Below are 23,013 nucleotides of genomic sequence, written 5' to 3' on the forward strand. Positions count from 1 at the left end.
CCACACAATATCCAATCACAGTACGCCTATGACAGTAACTTAGGTTAGGTTAAAAAAAAGATAGACAAAGAGAAAAATTGAAAATATGTCTCTCTTTTTCACAGGATTTTGACGAAATCACGCGTAATGACTAAACTCTGCTTAGAGTGACTCTAGTAACACTCTCATCATCCCACTATCTAACGAAGAACATAGTCAACGGACTATTTTTGTAGTGAGGAGACGTTTCTTACACGTAAATTCACGATTTCGGACTTTGAGCTAAGATAGCTCAGCTTCTGGAGCACGCAGAGAAAAAGTAAAGACAGTTTTATGAAGTAATGTAAACCCAAGGAATCGATTAAGTCCTTCCAGAACTTCATCAATTCAGTCGTTATAGCTGAAATGAGAATTTAACTTATATTCAACTAAAATCGTCGCGTAATTATACACGGTAGGCCGCGTTGGTTCGCGCTTGCACTTAGCTTCGCGACACTATCGTCTCGTTTGATTGTACCAGGGAATAAAAAATTGCGCTATGAGAAGAAATATCTAAAAAATAATAAATATTTATTCAATGGATATTGATAACTTATTTATATTATTAAGATTCTTGGTTCCATGCTAGAATTCTCGATCGTCAAAAAGGAGAACACAATAATAAAAATTATAAAATACAAAATAATAAAAATTCATGCAAAATATGTTGAGATGAATATATATACCCATAAAAGAACACTTGCAATCGATCAGACACATGTGTCAAATAAACGCGCGCGCGCTTTCTTTTTCTTCTAACAATCAATATAAATTAGTAAAATTAATGTGTCACGCCAAATTTCACAAATTGCATTTCACAATTTCACATAGCAAATTTTCGTTAAAAATATGGCAAATCTTTTAATAGCACATTTCAGTTATTGAAATCACATAAATAGCACTTACAAAATAAAAAGACAATCAATTATTTCAGAATCAATCTATTCCTTTATAAAATTTCTTATTATAAAATTCCTTATTATGAAATTCTATAGCAATTTTTGCTATAAGTTCTCTCCGTGCAGATACGTAGCAAGTAATCAATCCGCCGCGCAGATTTTTAACGTCCATCTCTCTCGCTAAAAAGAGTTGTTATGAAGTGAGCTAAACAATTACACGCGGGCGATTAACAGCGACACGATAAGTGATACCGTCAAGTCCCACGGCGAGATGCGATAGAAATATAGTGATTAAAGCGTCACTATGTAACTATGCAAATACACATTAAAGTAATAACGCGAATAATCCGAGATAGATCATTACGAAATACACGATTATGGATATTATGAGTGCGTGACGCTAATATCGAGGATATATATGAGGAGCATGTTAATTTAATAAATTCTCTTCTAGCACGGCAAGCGCGATCGTTATTATGATTTTGCAAAACGCGCGTGACTCACCGGCAATTAAAAGGCCACGTTGGCCAACGAAATCTGCAGCGTGCGCACTTTCGTAAGCTACTCAAGGCTGTACCGTACTTCGCGGGCCCGTCGGGAACTTTGTATCGCCATGATAACCATTATCTTATCGAGAGGACATGAGCCACACATGTTCGACAGGTGGAAATTTTTGAAAATCGTGTAAACAGCGAACAACAAACCGAGTACGCGATGACAAAGGTGAAAACAAGACTCAGTGTCGAATAGAAGAATTCACACGAAAAAAACAATTAAATGTTGGTGCAACCGAATTTTCGGGCTCAGGGATCAGACGAAAACTCGGCTGTAGGAACAGAAAAATTCCTTTATGAGGTTCCTGTATAGTCAATTGTTCTCAGTTGATTCAACCGAGTTCTAATATCATTGAATGTTCAGACGAATATTTTTGGTTGCAACAACAGAAATATGTTTTCATAATAGAGATATCGCTTCTAATTTTTTAATCATCTAATTTTCAGTTGGTTCCTATTTGATTGCACCAACTGAAATTTTTTTTGTGTGCAGATATCGTACGAAATGTGAAAATTGAACTTTTATATTTCCTATTATAAAAACAAAAGCGCGCGCACACACATATACACACGCACACACGATATAATCGTACAGGAAATTGCGAAACAATTTTGAGGCAAGCGCATTTCTTTCGAGAATTTCCAGGCCACTTCTTTGTCATTCCAGCCGTTTCACCGAATTGAATGGCAAGAGAGATGACGACGATGATTTCGTAGTAAATAGCAACGATAAAGTATGAAATGTCAGATCGAAAATAAATTTGGGTATAAAATTTGGGATAAATGGGTTAACAGTTAGCAATTGCACCTCCGCGGTCAACAAGCGTCGCAATGACGGCGATGTAACACGCGATTCCCGCTACGTTTTGCTTTTACAAACGTCCCCACGCGTAATTTTCATTTCATCGAGACGATTCACCAACGGTGTGGAATATCATCCGCAGGAGGATACGACATGACACCTGATATATTCCAATCGCCGCAACCATCACGTGGTGCGAAGCGCGTGAACGCAAGATGATGCTCCAGATTTGGAGCAATATTTACAATAACGATATTCGCGCTAATTAGAAATGTTGAAGCGCAATAATAGTATATTATAGTATTATTCGCGACATTGTAATTCGCGCACAGTGTATTGTTGGCGGGATGTATATGCATTTTTCTCATCGCGCGTTTTACTTCCCGCGCGCGCGCGAGAAAGCTCCCATTGCGTTTAATCGCGAATAACATTACTTAAAAGCGGGGAACCTGCGAAAAATTCAGGTTAGTCGGGCTGCGGAAGCGCGGAGAGGAGGTGAAGAGAAGTGTGCGCCCCGGTTTCAATCGCTACTGTCCTAGTCACAGGCATAGAAAGAAAAAATACTGTCACTCTGAGCGGTAAACCGCGTCAAACGAAGCGAACGTCGACTATCGTGTGTCAAATCGCAATATAATGGATCGCTCAATGGATCGAATAAAGACAGTTACGGTAACATTCCGATATTCTTTAGTGAATTATCGGTGACGTAACTGTGCCTACGTTACTGTTGAACCTCGAAATAGGATTTTTCTTAAGACAAGACGTATGTATGTGCGCGTATGTATGCTCTTTATATGACAGATAAGATACTGTTCTTTGTACTCGCGCTTTCAAGGTGCGTCCAACATACTTCGCCGGAATCTTTGAATATCAACTACAAGTGAATCTCTTAGTCATCGATCGTAGTAGCCGTTTGAAAACAACCGCTATATTATTTCTCGGCGCCTTATTATCTGTTTGAATAAGGCGACCGTGTGAGACACCTGGTACAGCTAACTGTTGTGGGAGCAAGTGCGGGCGGGAACCGCTACTCTTGCGGAGACACATCATGATCCCGCGGTACAGCACGAGCGCGAGACGCAATTAAATCTGCGCCGCGAAGATCTGCGAGAACAATGAGAGGATCACTAGCAGTTCCCGATTGTAACGGTTGCGGATCTCTAATTAGCGGCAGACTATCCCTCTTTCTCTCTTTTTCTCTCTGTCCGTTTCTTTCTCTTTTTTATTCGCGACGCTAAACTATAATCGAGGTTTCTAGCGATGTCAGTTTTTATTAACCATAGTGCGTTTGAAGCATCGACATAAAAATATCTAGAGCATAACCTGTTTAAGCAAAGGGACCAATTTGCGATAAAGGGAAAGTTGCAGTACCTCGTATTTATTTTGTTTGTGTATAATCGGTTACAAATTGTTTGCACACTTCTTATTAAATAAAGTTGCAACGTTTTAACTTGTCAGAATTGAAAGTCATTGCTGACGTGTGTGCGTAGTATTTGGTTAGGAACCGAAGTAACAATACAGAGTATGACATCGGAAAGAGAGAGAAAAAGAATTTATATCAAATCAAAAGAACATTATTTTTTGAGGAGTAATTTTTATATATAGAATGTTTAAATAATAATATGGTATATGTTTATGTTGTATGGCATATGGAATGTTTAAATAAAAGTATGGCATATTTTCACAGCATATAGTGTATATTAGCCAAAACAAGACAAAAAATTCCTATGAACATATCCGGAAAGAAGTACCTATTGAGATATGAGCCATTCTTTATTGTGGCTTATTATCGTCATTCGTTTAAAAATAAAGCAGAACAAAGATTCGTATGTTTTGAGAGTGGGCAGTATTTCTCAACATAAGTAAACAGAGTCTAGTAAACATGAGTCCTAAATTGAATACACTATCTTCCAAGATATTGTGTAAAATATTCAATGATGTAGGGTGTATTTCTGTTTCAACTCATTCACCTTTTTTTATTAGTTGTTTACCTCTACAGTATACTAACGGTGGTGCGTAAGTCATTCGTACACCAGTTGTGTATTGAAAGAAATGAAGAGACTAATGAAGATTATATATATATATATATATATATATATATATATATATATATATATATATAGGCCACAATACAACATATTTTTATGGCCTATATCTCAACATGTATTTGTTTCCGGGATATATGTTCATGGGAACTTTTTTGCTAGTTTTGACCAATACTACCTATTGTACAAATATGCCATACTTTTATTTAAACATCCTGTATTTATAACTGATTATTGAGCATATATTATTGAGCATATGTCAGCACTTTCAATTCTGACAACTTGAAGCATGATAATTTTACCCGATGAAAAGTGTGCAAACTAACCGCAAATATACATAAGTTGATGCAGCAAATTCTTTCAAAAATGCTATTTCAATTGGTTGCAAATGTCATGGTTCCAGCGCATAAATATACCCGAAAAAATCACGGTGGAAATAACGGAAATATTCCCCCTTACCATTCTAATTAGACCTTCCTCTCCTCTTAGAAATCTGTTAGATCTTCTCCTTGCAGAATGCTCCATCAGATATTCTTATGGCAGTGGTTTGAAATACGCTCGCGATATCACGCCCTTCTCGTGTTTCGCGATCGATACAAGAAATGAACGATAACGATCGTTCGGACTAGTTGTGCTTAACGGTATCAAAGTGCGCTGGCGTCCTCGCGGGCGTTACGGTGTTTCACATCGACAAGGAAAAACGCAGTCCCAGGAGGAGGATAAAACAATACCGCGTTAATCCGTCATTGAACGAGATCTGAGTCATTTTTCTGATTGTGAATTTGTGAAATGCGCGACCTTGCCATGTGATCACGAAACATATCACTGCGATATCTCACGTGAAGTGAAGAAGTTGCGAACGAAAACAGGAAGTTGTCGATATGTGTGCAAACGAACAGTAGTGTTTCTATCTGGAGACCTCCGCTTTCTCGAATTCAAGGAACAGTCACAATAATTACTCCAGCATTCGAAATAATTTTCTTCGCCGAGCTAATCCCGGATACCCGGCGGGTGTTATTTAAACGCACGAGTAGCCGTCGTAATTAGAAACGATCACGAAATCTCAATGCACCGTAGCATGCAGCCGGATCGTCAGTCGAATGCGACAGCCGACGAAACTCTGAGAAAAAGAATTACTCCTCGAGGCTATTCCGTTGCTTCATCGTGCGGATCTCCGATTAGCCCTCAAATTACCGCTGCGCACTCCGCAGATCCGCAATCCGAATCATAATTACGCGATTGCATTTCTTGCTTCATCGTGGCATCCAACGTTTTTACCATATGTATCTTCTCACATTAATCATCTCGAGAAAATTACGCGTTCAAAGATCAAAGAAGCGAAAAGCGAAATAACCTTTCCAAGCTGACCTTTTCTCTATTAGCGACATCGAGGCGCGTTTAATTGCGCGCTCCTTTCTAAACCTATTTAAAAATAAGATATATAACAGGCGAGAGAGAGAGAGAGAGAGAGAGAGAGAGAGAAAGAGAGAAACGAGGTAAGATACGGATAATGAATTTCCTCCATTGTGTCGTGGTAAACAAGACGTGGAAGAAACGGTCGCGCCGCGCAACCGTACGAGACTATCGCGACAGTCGGCGGCTACGTAGACACAACCGACCGCTATTGTGTGCTTGAGACTAAACAAGAGCGCAAAGAATAAGGAGGGTAGAACACTTCTCAAAGGTACCGACCTAACGGTCTACTTTTTTCAAGAACTCCCGCCGCGCCGCTCGACCATCGTCCGTTGCACGCGTTGATTTCGCACTCGATTCTACGACCATCCCTGCGTGGCCATGAGTTGTTAGGGTTCGCAGATGAGCCATTTTGTGGCACTATAGAGAAGCGCGACAGACATACACTGTGTTCTACGATTCCCAGCCTTATACGTAACGCTTGAGACAACGAATGTATAATCCTCACACCCATCTAAATTTATATTTGCAGATATTACTAGAACGCTCTGCTGTAAATTTTATATATTACAGATACAGTAGCAGCAGTAGCAGCAGCTACAGTTGTAGTAGATACAAGAAACAGCAATAAATTTCAACTGTGACATTTAGAATTCTACCAGGACCAAAAGATTTTTTTCTCAGTACAGAAAAGTGTGATTTAGAGCACAATCTATCAGACGTTGCAATGCTTTGGAACGCTGTCCTAAATAATCATGGCTTTTCTTTAAGCGCTTCAAAGCATTTGATAATATCTAATGAGTTCGCACCTTTCTTCTAGTAGTACAACTTTGTGGTGATATCCCACAGAATAATATATAAATATATAAACACAAAACCCTGTCACAAAGAAAACACCGGAAGAAAACACGGAACACAAAGACCCCATTGTTACACTAAGAAACTTTGTTCTCGTGTTGTTCCGATCTTGTGTGACAGTTTGTACTTATATTTATATAATGATATATATTATAAAAGAGTTGGAGATCAAAAGAAAATATCAGGAGCGTACTACTACAGGCTCAGGACTCGAAACTGCGAACTTTTCGTCTGGCAGGCTATCACTCTTACCACTGAGCTACTCAAACTCCACGTCTCGAAACATTTCTCTCTTTTCTTAAATTTCCCATTTGTTAAGATATTTATTTTACTAATTGGTTGTCTTTTTTTAATCGATCAATCTTGATACAATATATAAAGTGATATATATCACACTCTGAAGTGCTTCTCTGTGAGGTTAGCCCATCTGAACAGATCTGTGGCACTTTTCTGCCACAAAGTGACTCATCTGTTCGAGCCCTTATTACGTATTGACACAGACTGACGACGCTCGCTTCACCTGAAACCCGACTTGAGGATCGAACTAGGTCAAGGTGACATGAAAATGCACGAAACTTGGACATTTATGGAGCAAACTCTTTTCAGGATCGATCGGAGAGATCCGCGGTAAAGAACTGTCAAGTGTCTGAAAACGTGATATGTTGTTAACGTCGTGCAACCAGTATGCATTGCATTTCTCGTGCGGAAAAGAGAGACAGAAGCAGAGAGAGCGATACTGCTCCCTAACATAAAGAGAAATTCTCGAACTTCGTGACCGAACGAATTTCCTTTTCGTAGGCACTCGTGCGAGGCACGAAAGACCCCAGACGGAAATGCGCGAGCTCAAGTAGTGGCGCGAGAGAGCAGTAATCTGCTAGAGAATGACTTATAGAAAAGACGGTTTTTTCTCTCGCGGAGAAAAGTCACACAAAGGGAGAGTGACGGATCTCCCAGAGTAGCACTCAAGGGAAAAGCGAGGCGCTCATAATCGAGCTGATAATTCACGAGTGCTTTCCTTCGCCGTGACATGTCGCGTCTCGACGTGTCTCTGACGTTATTATAGCATACTCGGGAAAGCTCCAGGTCGCGAGTGCGAGGTAGGACGGGCCGAATGTGACTTCATTTACATCACATTCCGTTTCTCCTCACTCGAAACCATTGGCCGGAACAGTTTTGTGTGTACGTTCCGTTGCATAACAAATTCCGCCACCGTTCATTGGGAACAATAGATTACAGGGAATTAGTTTGCTTATACATTATTATTACGCGTATGCAATTTTATTTTGCTTTCTTCCATGCTCGCGCGCTGTTTACGTCGTGGCATTACGTTTGAGTTACGCACGAAACTACGCCGTTCATTGCGCATTATCGCACCGATGCTATGTACGACGCGCAATTCAAATGAGAAGAAATTACAGAAGGAAATAGAAATTGCAAGATGTCAACTTCACTCGTTAGAAGAAAAATTTCATACTCTTGTCATCCCCTTGAACACGTTCGCCGTCCGAATTGTGTCCACCTATTTCTCTTTCAAGTTTCTCGCTGGTGTTCTCCCTTGAATACGAGCGCTGGGTACGCCAATGTCGACCATGACAGTCTCACGCTTAATTGGCAGGTATCTCGAGGTTAATGGGTAATCTGAATTTTTACCACGAGCGAGTCGAGATTCCCAGCGGGTCGGCGTGATGCGAAGGTGCGAAATGTGGAATCTCGGCGGCTTTCTCGCTGAGGAGGTGTATGCTTACTCGCAAAACGGTTTGCACACTTTTCATCGAATGAAGTTGCAGCGCTTCAAGTTGTCACAATTGCGAGCCACTGTTTATATATACATTCAACATACTTTTTTCCATATTCCTTTTATAAAATATATAAAAATTGCTTAAAGTTCTCGTGCGCACACACGTATAAAATATAAATTCTTCTTTTCAAATTTATGATCATACTCCACATTGTTACTTCAAACTCAGTCATAATCAACTACTCCGTACATACAGAAAAATGTATACTGTATTCAAGTAAATGTTATTTTCATAAGTTTATATATCCGCAGATCATAAAAATCAATTTTATTCAAAATACTTTCTGAATTCTAATAAATTTAGCTTTTCAATCAAGAATATCACATTAAAAAATTCAGCTCGTTTACTACATAGAGTTAAACTAACTTTTTTTCAATAAAATCTTATAAAATTCTCGTGAAGAGCATAAATTCTTCTTTTCAACACATAATAATAAGTTTTCCTCAAATTTATGATGAGAATATATCTTAAAACTACCAAAAAAATATTCTTTATTATCCGTTGCTTAAAAGAAGGAAAATAAATATATAAGTAATCTCAGCAGTAGAATATTTTTCTGTGGCAGCTTGAAGCGCTGCAATTTCATTCGATGAAAAATGCGCAAACCGTTTTGCGTCCGAGTACACGACAAATTTCTGTAGCGAGCGGCGTGTGTACACTCATACGAGACCCGCTCTTTTCTTTTCTTTTCTTTTCATTCGATGCGTGTATACTGCATTTACAATCGAGAGCTGTGCACAAGCCGCTTTCGGACAATCAATTATACAACGACGAGCGTCACACAGTCGCTCGATTTCGTTACGACTCGCGATCGCGACCCATTTCTCTATGTGCTGCTCGGACTCGCGCGGGGCAAAAGCGCGTAGGAATGAAAGTGGAACTTGGACGAAAGCGCACACCTTTGTCCGTCTTTTATACGGCCGATCCGAATCGGCGAGAGTCGCGATGTGGTTTTCTCGACAATAGTAGCCGCGTTAGCCGATCCGCGTCCGCGGTCCGTGAGTTAATTAACGCGAGCATGAATCAGCAATTAACGCGAGAGCGGCGTGACTGTCGGAATCTCGACAGTTTGCGAATTCGGACGATCTCCCGGTATCGACTGCTTCCGTGGTTAGGACTCAACGGAGGTTCGTTCAACCGTCGACTCGATTGGCGCCGAACAAAAGGATCAGGGACGAGGAAGAGATCGTCTCGTCTCGTAGATTCGCAACGCTTTCGACCGATCTAGTTGTATAAGGGACGGCAATTATTCCACATATGAGCGCAGCGAACTTAATTAAACACTGGCCGGAAACGCCGGAACGTTCCCCGCCTTGGGAGCGCGTTCTGGAACGCGCGTGTGTGCGCGGGCGCTATCGCTTAATATTTTACGCACGCGACGGGCACGCGTGTTTTAAACGGTAATCGCGGTGCATGTAAACACCATCGCGTACAGACGTCACAGATAACGCCATGACGTCAGCCAGCTGTTCGTGCACAATAAACCGGCACGGTGACGCAACGAGATGTCATACATCATTCCTGTGCGGCATTTAAACGCAGTGCAACTCGCTAATTAAAACGCAGTAAAACTGACTCGCTTGCATTAAAAAAAAATGTTTTGTTGATCCAAGTAGAGTTCTAAATGTCACACTCTAAATATCGCAGATAAAATTTATCACTATTTCTTGTATCTGTTATAGAAAATTATCTGCGATACATATAGAATTTACAATAGTAACATTATAACAATATCTGCGAGCAAATTTAAATGTGAACATTATACACTCGTTTGTTGCTAATCTTTTTTGTCTACCACAGCTACTTTGTAAGTAGTACTGACCTTAATCTGGATGGGTGTCATAGAGAAACTTTCTCGTCAAATTTCATAATTAGTTAAGATAGAAACTCTGTCTCTGTCATCTGTATTAATAAAATGCAAAACATACGCGATATCACAGCATTTGCTAATCATTTATCCGTCTTAGTTCATTTTCCATATTTAGATAATTTTTTTTCTATAACTGCAGAACCATTCTTTCTTTTGAGTATAAGATTAATAACGAGCGTTGGGACTCAAAAGGTGAGAAATCGTGGAATTTTCCTTTATTCAGCGCACTCAATTACGTTCGCGAGACTCTGCCTGTGTATGAAAAAAAGAAGAAAACAGAAAAGGGAATAATTATATCCGGAAATATAAGATGGAAGTCGTATACTGCCATTTGAAAGAAAGTGCAGTTACCTCCTCGGATGCGTATTGCGCGGCGGGGGCAATTGCGAATACCGCGATCTCTTTTTACTATTCTTTTCACTACTCGCTGATAACTATGTCACGCATCAATGCATCTAATTTTTACATTTAATCCGCGGCATTCAGGAAATGTCTATGTTCCCACGCGTTCCCGACTAGAAACTTATCCCGTGGCTCTGATCAGGTTAATCTCAAATAGTTATCTGGTTTGTACAAGGTTATTTTATCGGGTCTTGATAAGTCATATATCTAGCGCAACATAGCGATAAAAATCTTATTAATAATAAGAATTATTAATAATTAACATATTATTTTTAACGGAACGTCAACTTGTACAGATTTGTCATTAATTTCATCCAGATATATCTGATTCAGATTACCCGATAATATCATATGGAAAAAAAATTGACCAAATTAACTAAATATTTGGTGAAATATGAATTCCAGTTGGACTTAAATGGTATATAAGTATGTGAATGTTTTATTAAAGCAGTGTTAACAAGTTTGGGGCGATTTTAGTGTATGAGTTAAATATGAGGGAGGGTCAGAGAAAAGTAAGTAGGAATGAGTGTATAGATAATATGTAAGTGAAGACGAAACAAGGCATTAGGTAAAGAAGCAGGATTCAGGGCGGAAAAATGCATAGATAATAGAGGTCATAAGCGTCATAAGTATAACGTCATAAGCAATGAGTAGTTAGGGTAGCGTAGGTAAAGCAAGCAAACTAAAATTAGTATAATAATGCAGTGAAAATTATCAATAGGGAAAATGTATAATAGATAATAATAGAAGACATAAGAGAGATAAAGGAGAAAGGAAATATGAGAAATTAAGACGAAAGATGATCTGCTAGGATCAAATAGGATAAAGAAACAATATAAAAAGATATATGGAGAAAGGCTGACACAAAGACTATCAAGTCGATCAGGTGCTGTATAAGTAAGAAAGGTAAAGTGCAAAGAATAAGAAAAAGGTTATAAGATATAAAAGAAAATTATAAGAAAATTCTGACAATACGTAAAAGCTAATAGAGACATACAGGAAATAAAGAAAAATGCGGAAAAATCACTTTATGGAGAAGTGATTAGTGAGAAGTATAGAATAAAGTAATGAAACTAACAAGATATGAAAAAGAAATTGGGAAAAAAGTACGAAGGATAATAAAGATTTTGATAATTGAGAAATCTTAACCTGATCAAGACCATGGAACAAATTTCTCATCATCGTCTTTGCGATTCGTTATTAAGACGCTTTCCAGTTAGCAACACGAGTTGGCACAAGCATTATTCTATTTTTGTTTCATATTCAGTGAGTACCATAGGCAAAATAATGTTTATGTCAATCTGTGTCACTATATTACTGCGTGCTACTACGAGTGTTTTCGTAGTAGCACGCATACTGCGCATAAGACGCACAGAACAGGACGCATAGATGCGGACCTTCCACACAGAGGTCAAAAATAAGATGACAGGCAAAAACGCGGAAAGATAGGAGAACTGGGTAGGCAGACGCAGGCAGAGCGTAGTGCCGGGCATTGTCTCTGAGGCAGTTGTTGCCTAAGTGGCTTGTTTCCACGCTTTCTTGGCTCTCCGTCGCCGCGCCACGTTGGAATCGCGCGCTGTCCATGTACAAAATCCACCTTAATAGTAGTGTGCACCGCGAAGCTCGACCGCAATCGTCGCTACCGCTATTACTTTAAGACTCGATTGCATCAAGACTACGGATTGAATAACGCCAGCCTGCTAACGATACCCTGGCATTTCCCAGAGTACGATTCCGACCGCGACACTGGCGAAAGAAAGGATTTTAATTAATCAACCGCACCGACGATTGCGAATCTTCGTCGCCTCTCTCGAGAAAGAGAGAGATCGCAATGATCTCACCTACGTTGCGGACAAAAGAAAGGAAATTCAATCGCAGCAACTAGATAACGAAGCTATAGAAATGAACATTTGCAAGAGTGTTAGTGTAATGAAAGAATAACGACGCTCGAGGACGCGTAAATTCGGAATCCTCTGTTCCAGGCTTGAAATTCAACGAAGCAGAACGCATATTCTCGTCGAAAACAGTTGAGAAATAGTTTATTACTCGCGTGGAGTAAGTTCAACGATGAGCTCGCGAATTACGATTTCGATGCAAGTCATGAAGGCTAGGAAAAAAATGTCTGAAATACAGACCCGATTCCGGTGAAATCCGCGGAGACACTATTGCGCGTATTGGTGACTTCCATTGCTCTTTCTTTCTCTCGTCTTGATCCATTCTCCTCGCAAAGGAGAGAATTGCCGCCAACGGGAGAACACACGCGCAATACAATATACTCGGCGATAATAAACGACCTGGTATTTAAGGCGGACGCAAGTAACCCTAACCGTTTCGCTTGGCCGCAGTTTGCGTCTTTTGAAAAGATATAAATGAAGAAGGAAACGAAAGGACTAAAGCAAGTATACGAGGAATTCAATTATAAAGCTAATTGCAGAATGAGAAAAACGAAGAATTTTATTTCAGCGAAGGCTAATAATTGAAGAAAAAAGAAAGAGTTGAACGAAACATCTGTTGCAGAAATTTTCAATAATTCTCGCGAATATTATGAAAGACATTAGCAAAAAACAACTTGTTAATAATAACCTGATAAAATACAAAAGATTAATTTTGAGACATGACGAAAGGCAGAAAATCAATTTTCTTTCAATTTCATACACTATGAAAAAAAATACCTAAAAAATAGTAAATATTTGTTTATCTATACACATTTATTTAAATCTAAACTTTTATTTAAATGAAATAAATAATTGCTTTCATAAAAAGCTAAGGTTAAACTTTTCAGAAAATGTGTATTCTCTTATTTGAAAAATATTTTATATTAGTAGAATTTTTATATATCGTTATAGCATTCACCGAATAAATATTATTTAAAAGTACTTTTACTAAAAAATTTATTATTTCTTAAATATTTTTCCTCTCAATGTATCGAAGTTCGTCTTGTCTCGAAGAAACATTCAATTCGACGACATAATTTCCCTGGAATCACTAGCCTTCTAAAATTTGCACAGCTTAGCTCCGGATCTTATAGCGCTTTTCTCCTTCGAGAACGAACGTACGCCTGACAGGTGGAAGCGTAAACCTGCGTTTCCGACCTTTTCTGCATCGAGTTCCGCGTTATCGAGTTACGTAATCGAGCGCGCTTTGCGTGCTCGAATACATCGCGTAACAAATTTTCCGACCGGAATAATGTTGGAAAGCGGCTACGTCCGTTAGACACGAAGGTGAAAATTTCCGGAAGATTCCGGTCAGCTGCGTCATTTTCGTTTCGCGCGTGTATCCGCCGTCTTGCTTTTCAATTCTCGGTTGCAGCACCATTATAGCGAAAATGAGGAAAATCAAGTACTTTTAACAAGACGTCGTTTAACATTGCAACGCTGTCATTAAAGAGTGCAGCCAAGAGGCTCCTTAATTTCTTCGTATCTAATTTCCCAATTAATTATGTTATAAAACGAAAAATAATCACGAATAGATTACAAGTATATAAATTTCAAAGTATACCCTTTCACTGTTACCAGAAAAAATGGTAAAAGTTTCAAGTCCGACAGATAGTGCCACTAAAAAAGTAAAGAATGCAATTTATTATGCAAATAAAATGTCTTTATTCAAAATATTATTTACATCGCGAGTCATATCACTCAAATTCTCGTAGAGAATGACAAAATTTTGAAACTTTTAGAGCCCATTTTTTTATAAACAGTATGAAAGAGTACACTTTGATGCTTATATATTTGTAATCTAATATACTCGTGATTATCTCTGGCTTTATAACAAAATTAATTAAGAAATCGAATACGAAGAAATTCTGGAGCATCGCCTATGGCTATTTGACCACATTCTTTGACAACGCATAATTTGCGACAGTACAACTGGCATTTCGTTCAACCGCTAGGAACACGATAAGTTATACCGTAAAATGAAAGAGTTAAAACAAATTTCAGAAGTTTCAAAATTTTGTCATTTCCAATAAGAATTTGAGTGATACAACTCGTGATGCAAATAATACTTTGAATAAAAACATTTTATATGGTTATGTAATAAATTGCATTCTTTAATCTTTTCATCACGATTCGTTAACAAAAATGAGTTTAATTGTACAAAAATGAGTTTAATTGTACAACACGTTTAACGTTCAACGTTACGTTAAACGGGCTCTGATGAGAATGTTCTCCATAGATAAGAGTTATCTCTTGGCTCAATGTGTAGCGTGATATCGAAAGATTTATATTCAACGAGGACAATATATCATTGTACGAGTATTGCGCGGACTTATCGATCGCAAATAAAAAGCGTTGCAGTGATAAGTGCAGTAATCTAAGCGGCGATATTCTTAATCAAACATTGCGATATAGGATTCGAAAAGGCTGGCTGATGTTTACATAGCGCGTGAGTCTGTGTGACTCAATCTCCGTTTACTTCGTAATAACACAATACGGAGCGATGTAATAAAATATAAAATCGAAGGAAAGAGGATTAACGCTCGAGAAAGTGGAGCACTCTCGTTGCAACTGCGTAGCCGTTGCGGCAATTGTGCGTAGTACACGCACGTGCATTGCGCGTACGTACGTACAACACAAAACGTAGACGTATAGACTTGGAGGAAGGGGCGAAGAAGGAGGAGCTTTTCAATTACAAATTTTTTTCCTAACGCATTTTCATTTTCGCAAGAGTGATATCGCAACTAATGAAAGTGCCTCGTTAAACCGCGAGCTCGCTCCACTCGCTCTACTGTGTGCCTCTCGTTATTTTTCATCTAATTATATAAACGTTGAGTAGAGAATTACGCAAGTATCTATATATATAGTAATAGTGCGCGGCCACGATGAATCGCTTATATATTTTATTATCTAAGCGTGAAAATGATAAGCTATCTCCTCGTCGGTTTCCCTTTTATCTGCGCTTATCAGTCCCTGAATTTTACACGCTTGCGATAGAAAGTAATTGATTTCGTTTCGCCGTTTCCTCATTATTACGAGTTGGGCATGCGCGTCAACAACTTCAGTCGAAAGTTGTACTCACCTCCAACTTGGCGGAGTACTCCTCGGCTAAGGTCTCGGACTGCTTCGTCAGCTCTTGATTCCTCTCGAGCAGGGCCTTGCCGAGTTCAGCAGCCAGCACGAGATCCCTCTCGCGTTGCTTCAGTAATTCGGCGGGGTCCTGCACAGCGTCCTCATGATCTATCGAGTGCCTCCTCGCTTGCAGATCCGATATCATGTCCTCCAGAGCGTAAGGCTCCATTTGATTGTCCTTCTTCGGCAACATTGTCGCCGGTCCTCCTCGACAGAGGACCACGTCACGTTCTGAACCGGACGCGAACTCGGATACAGATCAAACTCGTGGATCACAACCGATATAACGGAGAAAAGGTACACGCGGTCTCGGTTAACACACAACGGCACACGTCAGACGCATTCGACACGGACAACGGTATGATAACGTGAGTGACGTCGTCACTCTCGGCTCTCCTTCGTCGTAGAACGGTCGTGCGTAGGTAGCGCCTGGCTATCGGGTGCCATTGATTAGCTGAAATCAATTAAATTCGGATTTTTATTTTCGTTGCGCTTGATGTGCAAAACGCGGAGATGTGCAACGTCGAGGAGGGGCGCGAAACGTTCGGAAAAAGCGCGGACTGAATTAAATTTAATAAAGCTAAATAATCCCTCTGACGACGTGACACTTCATTAAATTTTCTTTAACTTGATTATAATGTGTTGTAAAAGAAAAAGAGAGTAATGAGAAATGTCAAATAATTAATAACGAGCTTTAATAGATCGAGTCGTACATATCGAACATAATTTGTTGATTAAATATAAATTTTCGAACAAATTATTTTCTGCAACTAGAGGGTACATTATAAATTTATTGTTATCGCGTCGTGTTTTCTTATTGTTTATTGGATATATAGACTTTAATTGAACGTGCAATTCCGCGCAATAAGGAAATAATTATTCGTCGGACACTTATTTACGCCGGCGGATGCTTATCATATTAATGATAAGAAAACGCACAGGTAAAGCACATATATTCGTCATACCTGCCACACGCAAAACAACATGGTATCAACGCGATCAGGTATTCACGTATAAATCGTTTCAAAATGCCGTTTAAATCTTATTTATATATGTCTCATCTCGCACACACAACAGCGTTATCTACTTATCTAGAATATTCGATACGTGCGAAATTCCTATTAAAAAAAAGCAAGACAAAGTAAACCAAACTTCATTCAACGTTCTCAATTGTTTCTACGATAACGGGAGATTTATGCATTTAATAATCAATCAATCATGTATACACGTTTAATTAGCATCGTGTATATTGCCATTTGTTATTACTTTTCTTTCGGACTCTATTCCGCGGAAACTCTGAAAAGCGCCGGTCCGGTGCCTCCGAAGATTTTAACAATCCACTTCGCCGGAGGGCCGCGTGTGCACGACCCAAAAAGCTTCGGGGCCTTGAAACTTCGCGTACAACGAGCACGCGATTGCGGAGGAGGCGGCAATATGAACGAAGCATAACGAGCTCACCTCGACTCAGCTGGTCTCGACGCGCGAAACACGAGTCGCCGAGGACACCAGGACAGATCTTGCGGATGTTCCTGATCGGTGTCGCGCGCACTACTTGGTCGACGCGCTCGCCCGCTACCGGAAGCGAGCCCTAACACTGCATCTGGTGCACTCGTAATCGCGCGGGTGACACTGTCCCAACAGTCCCCGCGATGCCATCACTACAGCAACCATCGGCGACGATGACAATGACGACCGCAACAACGACCACCACGACGGCAACCACGTTCTCATCGCGCGTGTTCACCACGCGGCACGAGTGCAACGCACCGATGCACCTTCCGCCGCCGGCACCCCGAAGATATCGATCGCGGAAGTTTGCCGCGCTATCGGTTAACAACGTCGTCCTCTTCCACCGTTTCTATTACACCTCACGACTTCGCCAGCGTGGATCTAAGGCCGCTTCGCGCGCCGCGCACCGCTGCCTCACAGTCGCGTGTGCTAACATCGGCTTAGCGGTTTCGAACAAAGAAGAAGCAGGTCGTTGCGAACTGTGCGATTTAGAGAATTGCCTGGCTGGGATGGAAAGTCCGTCCGTTTGCAACACGACAATACTCCGACAATTCGCCACGAACGTCCGCAAGCGCGCGTCAAGCAATCGCGGTCTGTAACTCCACTCACGAAGGAAGGAGAGATTACGGCGCACTTGAAGATCGATGATTCTCGAGGCTAAACCGCGCCGCCAAGCCGGGAATGGACCATGTGAATTACGACGTAACGATAGTCCAGCAATGCACAGATAGTTTGCTCGCATAAATAACGACTGCGTTCACTTCAGCGGAGGAACGACCGCAAAAAGGATCGATGGTGCTCTCTCAAGCACTGCACTGTTCACTTCGAAATAACGAGGCGAGGTATCCTTTATGGTGTCAGCGTTATACACAAATTGCAGATCCTGTCGGCGCGTATCCCATTCGTGCGCCCAATGAACGACCAATCGTTTCTGCAAGAAGAATCAAGACACTTATTTTTAATCGCCGCGCATCTCTGCCCGACTCGAAATTTTAGACCTATTTCCGACTTGAACTTTCTGATAACTATATATTCCGAAGGATCAATATATGTTTAATATACATGGAAATTGAAATTCTACTTAACGTCTCTAAACGCCTCTAAAACGCATAAAATGTTACTTTCAAAGAAGACCTCTCGGCGAAGTTAGTAAGTTAAATTATGTCAAGGGTTGAATTGATGTAGGCTTCAGAGTATCAGAAAGTAGACGTTAAATGGAACATTGAAAGCAGGATCAAAATGTCAACTCTCGACTCTGATACTATATTTCGAAAATCCAGTTTTCAAGAACGCCACTCGGGTGTGCCTATAAACGACTCGCTAAACATATGACGTAATGCGTTATTTTCGTCTCGCGGACATGCAATTAATTATTCAGCGAACGAAACGTTTGGTCCGCGAACGACTCGGCCAACACGTTTCAAGGAAAATATCAATTATAATCGCTAACTTGGAGCCTTGATTACGACACGGTGTGCTACTTCTCTTCTTTCTGCTTCAGAGCTAAGTGTTCCTCCACGAGTTACTCGACAGCTATTCGCGTCACCCCAAGAGTTTCATTCGTGAAAAGAAAAGACACCGGATATAGCGAGCTGACGAAGAACAGCCGCGTGGGTAGACTTAATCATGCGCTTCGCGATTTCGATAGCGCGAAAATCGATTCCAGACACGAATCGAACAGCTGTGCGTTCTGGATACCGATTGTGCATCATGTTCCCTGAACATGAACATGAATTCGTGAAAAGTGAAGAGTTCCACGTGAAAATATTCTCATTTCCATTGTTCGCGAAGTGATATAATCGCTAAAGTCGTCGAGTTCGCGTGAAACTTTTCACCTTTCATCTCTCCTTTTGAAAAGAAGTTACACAATCACTACCGATCTATCGAAACTGACGTTTCCGAGACAGCGATGAGAGAATTCCCGCGACCGATCGACATACGAAAGCGGGCCCGCACGATAGCACCAGCGCGATGCAATTGCGCTGCATTATCCTTGAATGACAATAAGTAGCCGAGTCGATGGTCACGGACGGCACGTGCGACAATTCACATTTATCGATTCGTATGTCGGCTTAGCGACGCAATTTTCTGTCTCACGCCGTCTCGCCACGTCTCTACGATCGCTCTCAACCTTGTGCAGCGGATAAATCCAATAAAGGGGATGAATTTAAACCGCGTTAGAGCCCGTGCTACGTTTATCATTGATTCGATCGACGACTGCGGAACAGTACAGTCGCGAGCACATTCCCTCGTGACCATCGCTCTTGTTCCGCATTGAGAAGAGAAAATGCATGGTATTTGCAACTATAATTACACAGAAAAATAATCGCTACAAATTATAGTACAAAACTACTATCATTTACTAAATTCTACTACAATGTTAATGATAATCTCATGCGTATATTACTATATACTACGATTTTACTACAAAAAAATATAGAACCAAAAGTATAACTATAATTTATAGATCGACGATTTTTTCTCTCAGTGCGGTGGCTTTCCATCGATACCAGCTGGAGTCAGCGTTTCTCTTTGTCTATGAATCTTTCCGTCGAGCCGGAGGAATTTCTCTCAAACAGGAGGATTTCTAACAAATATAATGGACGAGAAACCGCGGAATACACAGGCACGTCTCTCGCATGCTCTTTAACTCTTAATAAATATTTGACAATTAATGGAAGTTAACTTGAACTGTATATTCCGCAGTTATTAATGATCTTCGAGAAAATAAAGAAATCGAGCACTGTCTCACGCACCTGCACGCACTTCACTGCCGCGAGATATCACTGAGAAGCACGCGCGAACGCGGGGATGCCGCGGGAGCGATTGTGAATTCAGTCGCACAGCAGACAGACTCACGGATCTACCTGTTCGCTGTGCCACGGTCGGCCAGGTAGTGACTCACTAGTCGTGAGTGGAAAATAAATATTACGGAATCGCGCGCCGCTCGTACAGCGTGCTCCAGCACGCGAACGACCAGCGCGCCTTCTCCCACCATATTGCCGTACGGTTGAAAGTAATTCGTTCGGCTCGACGTACTGCCGCCCGCTCGCTCGCTCGACCGACCGCCTCTTTGTGTCGGCTCGTGTAAACACGAGCACGTAAATTCGCAATGATAACGTTCGTTAAATATTTCTTATTTGCTTCTCTCTCACGTCGGATTAAAACATCAGATTAAAAGACGCGGGATTACGAACGAAAAACGAAGAAAGAGCAAATTGGTCACGTCAATCCTCCAGTGCGATTTTGGAGCTAATTCACGATAACAGCCGTCGCGATTTGTCACGATATCACGTGATATCGCGCAATATCAGTCATCTCGACATTTATATATAGCATCCGCTATCGTACCGTACATACTCTGCAAAAATCGTCCTTTCGCGTATCGATCGGAACGTACCTGAAGCGCGTCCGCCGAAACCGTTGTTGAACTCTAAACCGACCTAACGGTCGATCTTAACGACGAAATTTCATGCAAGAGACTCGTGTTATCGTCGAGATGACAACAAAGTCACGTACGACAGCACTGACGCGATCGCGGACGCTTGCAGAACCGGAGAGGTGCCGCGCGCGTACGTTACTCGCGCGGGCAAAACCGATCGACCTAGCGACCTTCCCGTCCGGAGGTGAACTAACGTCTCCCCCGTCTGTATACTCAAGCGTGCCCCCACCACTTGACCCACCTGGTCAAACCACCACCTGACTCGGCTCCACCGAATCTACGAATCTCGCATAAACGTACCGAACCTGATACTTGCTCCTCTCGTTCGTGAGACTTACTACACAAGAAAAGACGCACGAATCTACGATACAATGTAGCCGACGTATCCGCTGTTATTGATTGCCAATCGATCGCGTGAACATGTTCAGAGAGCAAATACAGCTTGTGAACAGCGGAAAACAATTATACATAGCGAAATATAGGAGTTGTGGGAAATATTATATGCATGTTCGCTACCATGATTTACTTAGAGAAATCTCTCCATAAACTACATTACATTTGTTTTCATATAATTATGTAAAACAGACTTGGCTTGTTTTTAGATACGGATATTTTAAAAAAATGTTATATGTGACGTTGATAGCAAAAATATATTAAATAAAATTGAAAATTTTGAGTAAAGAGATGAACCTGAAATGAGAGATCAGTGCATCACATATGTGCAATGCTGGTAGCGAATGTGTTAAGATTTATAAAGAGATATACAAATATAAGAGATATAAGATATATGTATGATAGTAACTATTACACACGAGGAAAGACTAAGAAAATAATAAATAAATTTTCCAAAAATATTACGTAAAACTAAATAGTAATTATGTGTAATCGCAAAAATAATACGACTATATTTTCTTCTTTACATTAAAAAATTACAGAATTAAATTATAGAATAAAAGTTTACGAATAAAATCTCAAAAAAAACTGTCGTGGAACGCATATTAACGTAGCTATATATTGTCGAGTTATACGATCCAAAGGTTAGAATATATAAATTACTTTTCATCAATGGAAAGTGATGGGTGACAGTTCGCTAAGTACAAGACATCAAATATTAATGATTAGAGATTTTTCTGCGATCGTAATAAGCGCTTTGTAAATCGCATTAACGTCACACGTTCGCGAAAGATAAGCTCCAAAAGTCTGACGCGACTGTAACAGATAAAACACGAGGTACACGAAAAAAGAATTTCAATCATAAGAGATTTTGCTACTATCAGAATAAGCGATCACTGTGCAAACTGTATTCAGGTCGCATCACGCATTCGCGAGAAATAGGATCCGAAAGGACGTCCCAACCTTGACAGGTGCATCACTAAATAACTGTAACTTATTCCTGTAACGTTGCAATATAAGTTATCAAACTATTAATTACAAAAGTTATGAGATCAATTACAATAAATTAACGGAAACGCAATTTAATGTAATACTATGCAAGTTATTATCCTACCTTGTTCCGCGTCTTTCGTCTCGGTTTTCTAATCGAGTATCTTAGCTTCCGGTTATTCTGTCATGGCACTTTGAATATCTACCCATATAGTACAAATCTTTAAAAGACTTCTTAAAGAGTTCCAAAAGAGTTCCCAAGTTCTCTAGAACACTTTTAGAATTCTTTAAGAAGTTTTTTTAGAGATTTGTACTATATGGGTACTTAAGATTTTAACCATAATATTGATCCTTACACTCATACTGTCACTGTCACTGACACTAATACTATCGTCCTGCTACTAGCACTGATACTGATATTGCCATCTTGGCATTGACACTGAGTATCTTGGTTCCTGATTGCTTCATCGTGGCATTCCGAATATTCGCTTGTGGTAATAATATGGATACAACCAACGCGCAATACTTTTTTTAGAACTATCGATTGTTCCTTTCGCGACATATCCATTTCGGGCGCTTATTTAACGATATCTCGTCACGATGAATACACGAGACTTATTTGCGGCACTCCCAACGATATTCGCGCGCAACATTTCAATAACGAACGCGCAATATTCGAAACTCCTGACTGCCCGTTTCGCGACATACCTATTCCGAGCACTTATTTGACGATATCTTGTCAAGACAAATGTACAAGACTTACTTTCAATATCTCTGGTATAACTCCCGCAATAATTCGATCACAAGATTTGCATTCGGCGAGCTAAAATCGCAAAAACGGGACAATTCATGAAACACGTTAATTTGCCGCGTCGTGGTTCGTCTTCGATACTAGTGTTGCTAATTCATGGGTGAGATTCTGCTAACCAAACGTTAGGCAAGTAAATAAAAGG

General features: G+C 40.4%; 1 protein-coding gene across 4 annotated transcripts in view; it reads right to left on the reverse strand.

Annotated features, from left to right (window-relative positions):
- LOC116848395 (bicaudal D-related protein homolog) overlaps positions 1 to 20,852 on the reverse strand; it is a 38,329-nt gene extending 17,477 nt beyond the window's left edge. The window contains exons 1-3 of one of the 4 annotated variants that reach the window (XM_032824439.1): positions 19,992 to 20,320; positions 17,845 to 18,166; positions 15,677 to 16,180 (exon numbers count right to left, since the gene is read on the reverse strand). In XM_032824439.1, the coding sequence (XP_032680330.1) occupies positions 15,677 to 15,919 (243 nt within the window). In that variant the 5' untranslated portion in view covers positions 15,920 to 16,180; positions 17,845 to 18,166; positions 19,992 to 20,320. The other 3 variants (XM_032824440.1, XM_032824438.1, XM_032824441.1) reach the window with 3 other exon arrangements.
- Positions 20,853 to 23,013: the final 2,161 nt, after the last annotated feature.

This window comes from Odontomachus brunneus, unplaced genomic scaffold (genome assembly GCF_010583005.1).
Source record: "Odontomachus brunneus isolate Ranch 3 - 2012 unplaced genomic scaffold, Obru_v1 Obru_scaffold_094, whole genome shotgun sequence".
NCBI classification, from domain to species: Eukaryota; Metazoa; Arthropoda; class Insecta; order Hymenoptera; family Formicidae; genus Odontomachus; species Odontomachus brunneus.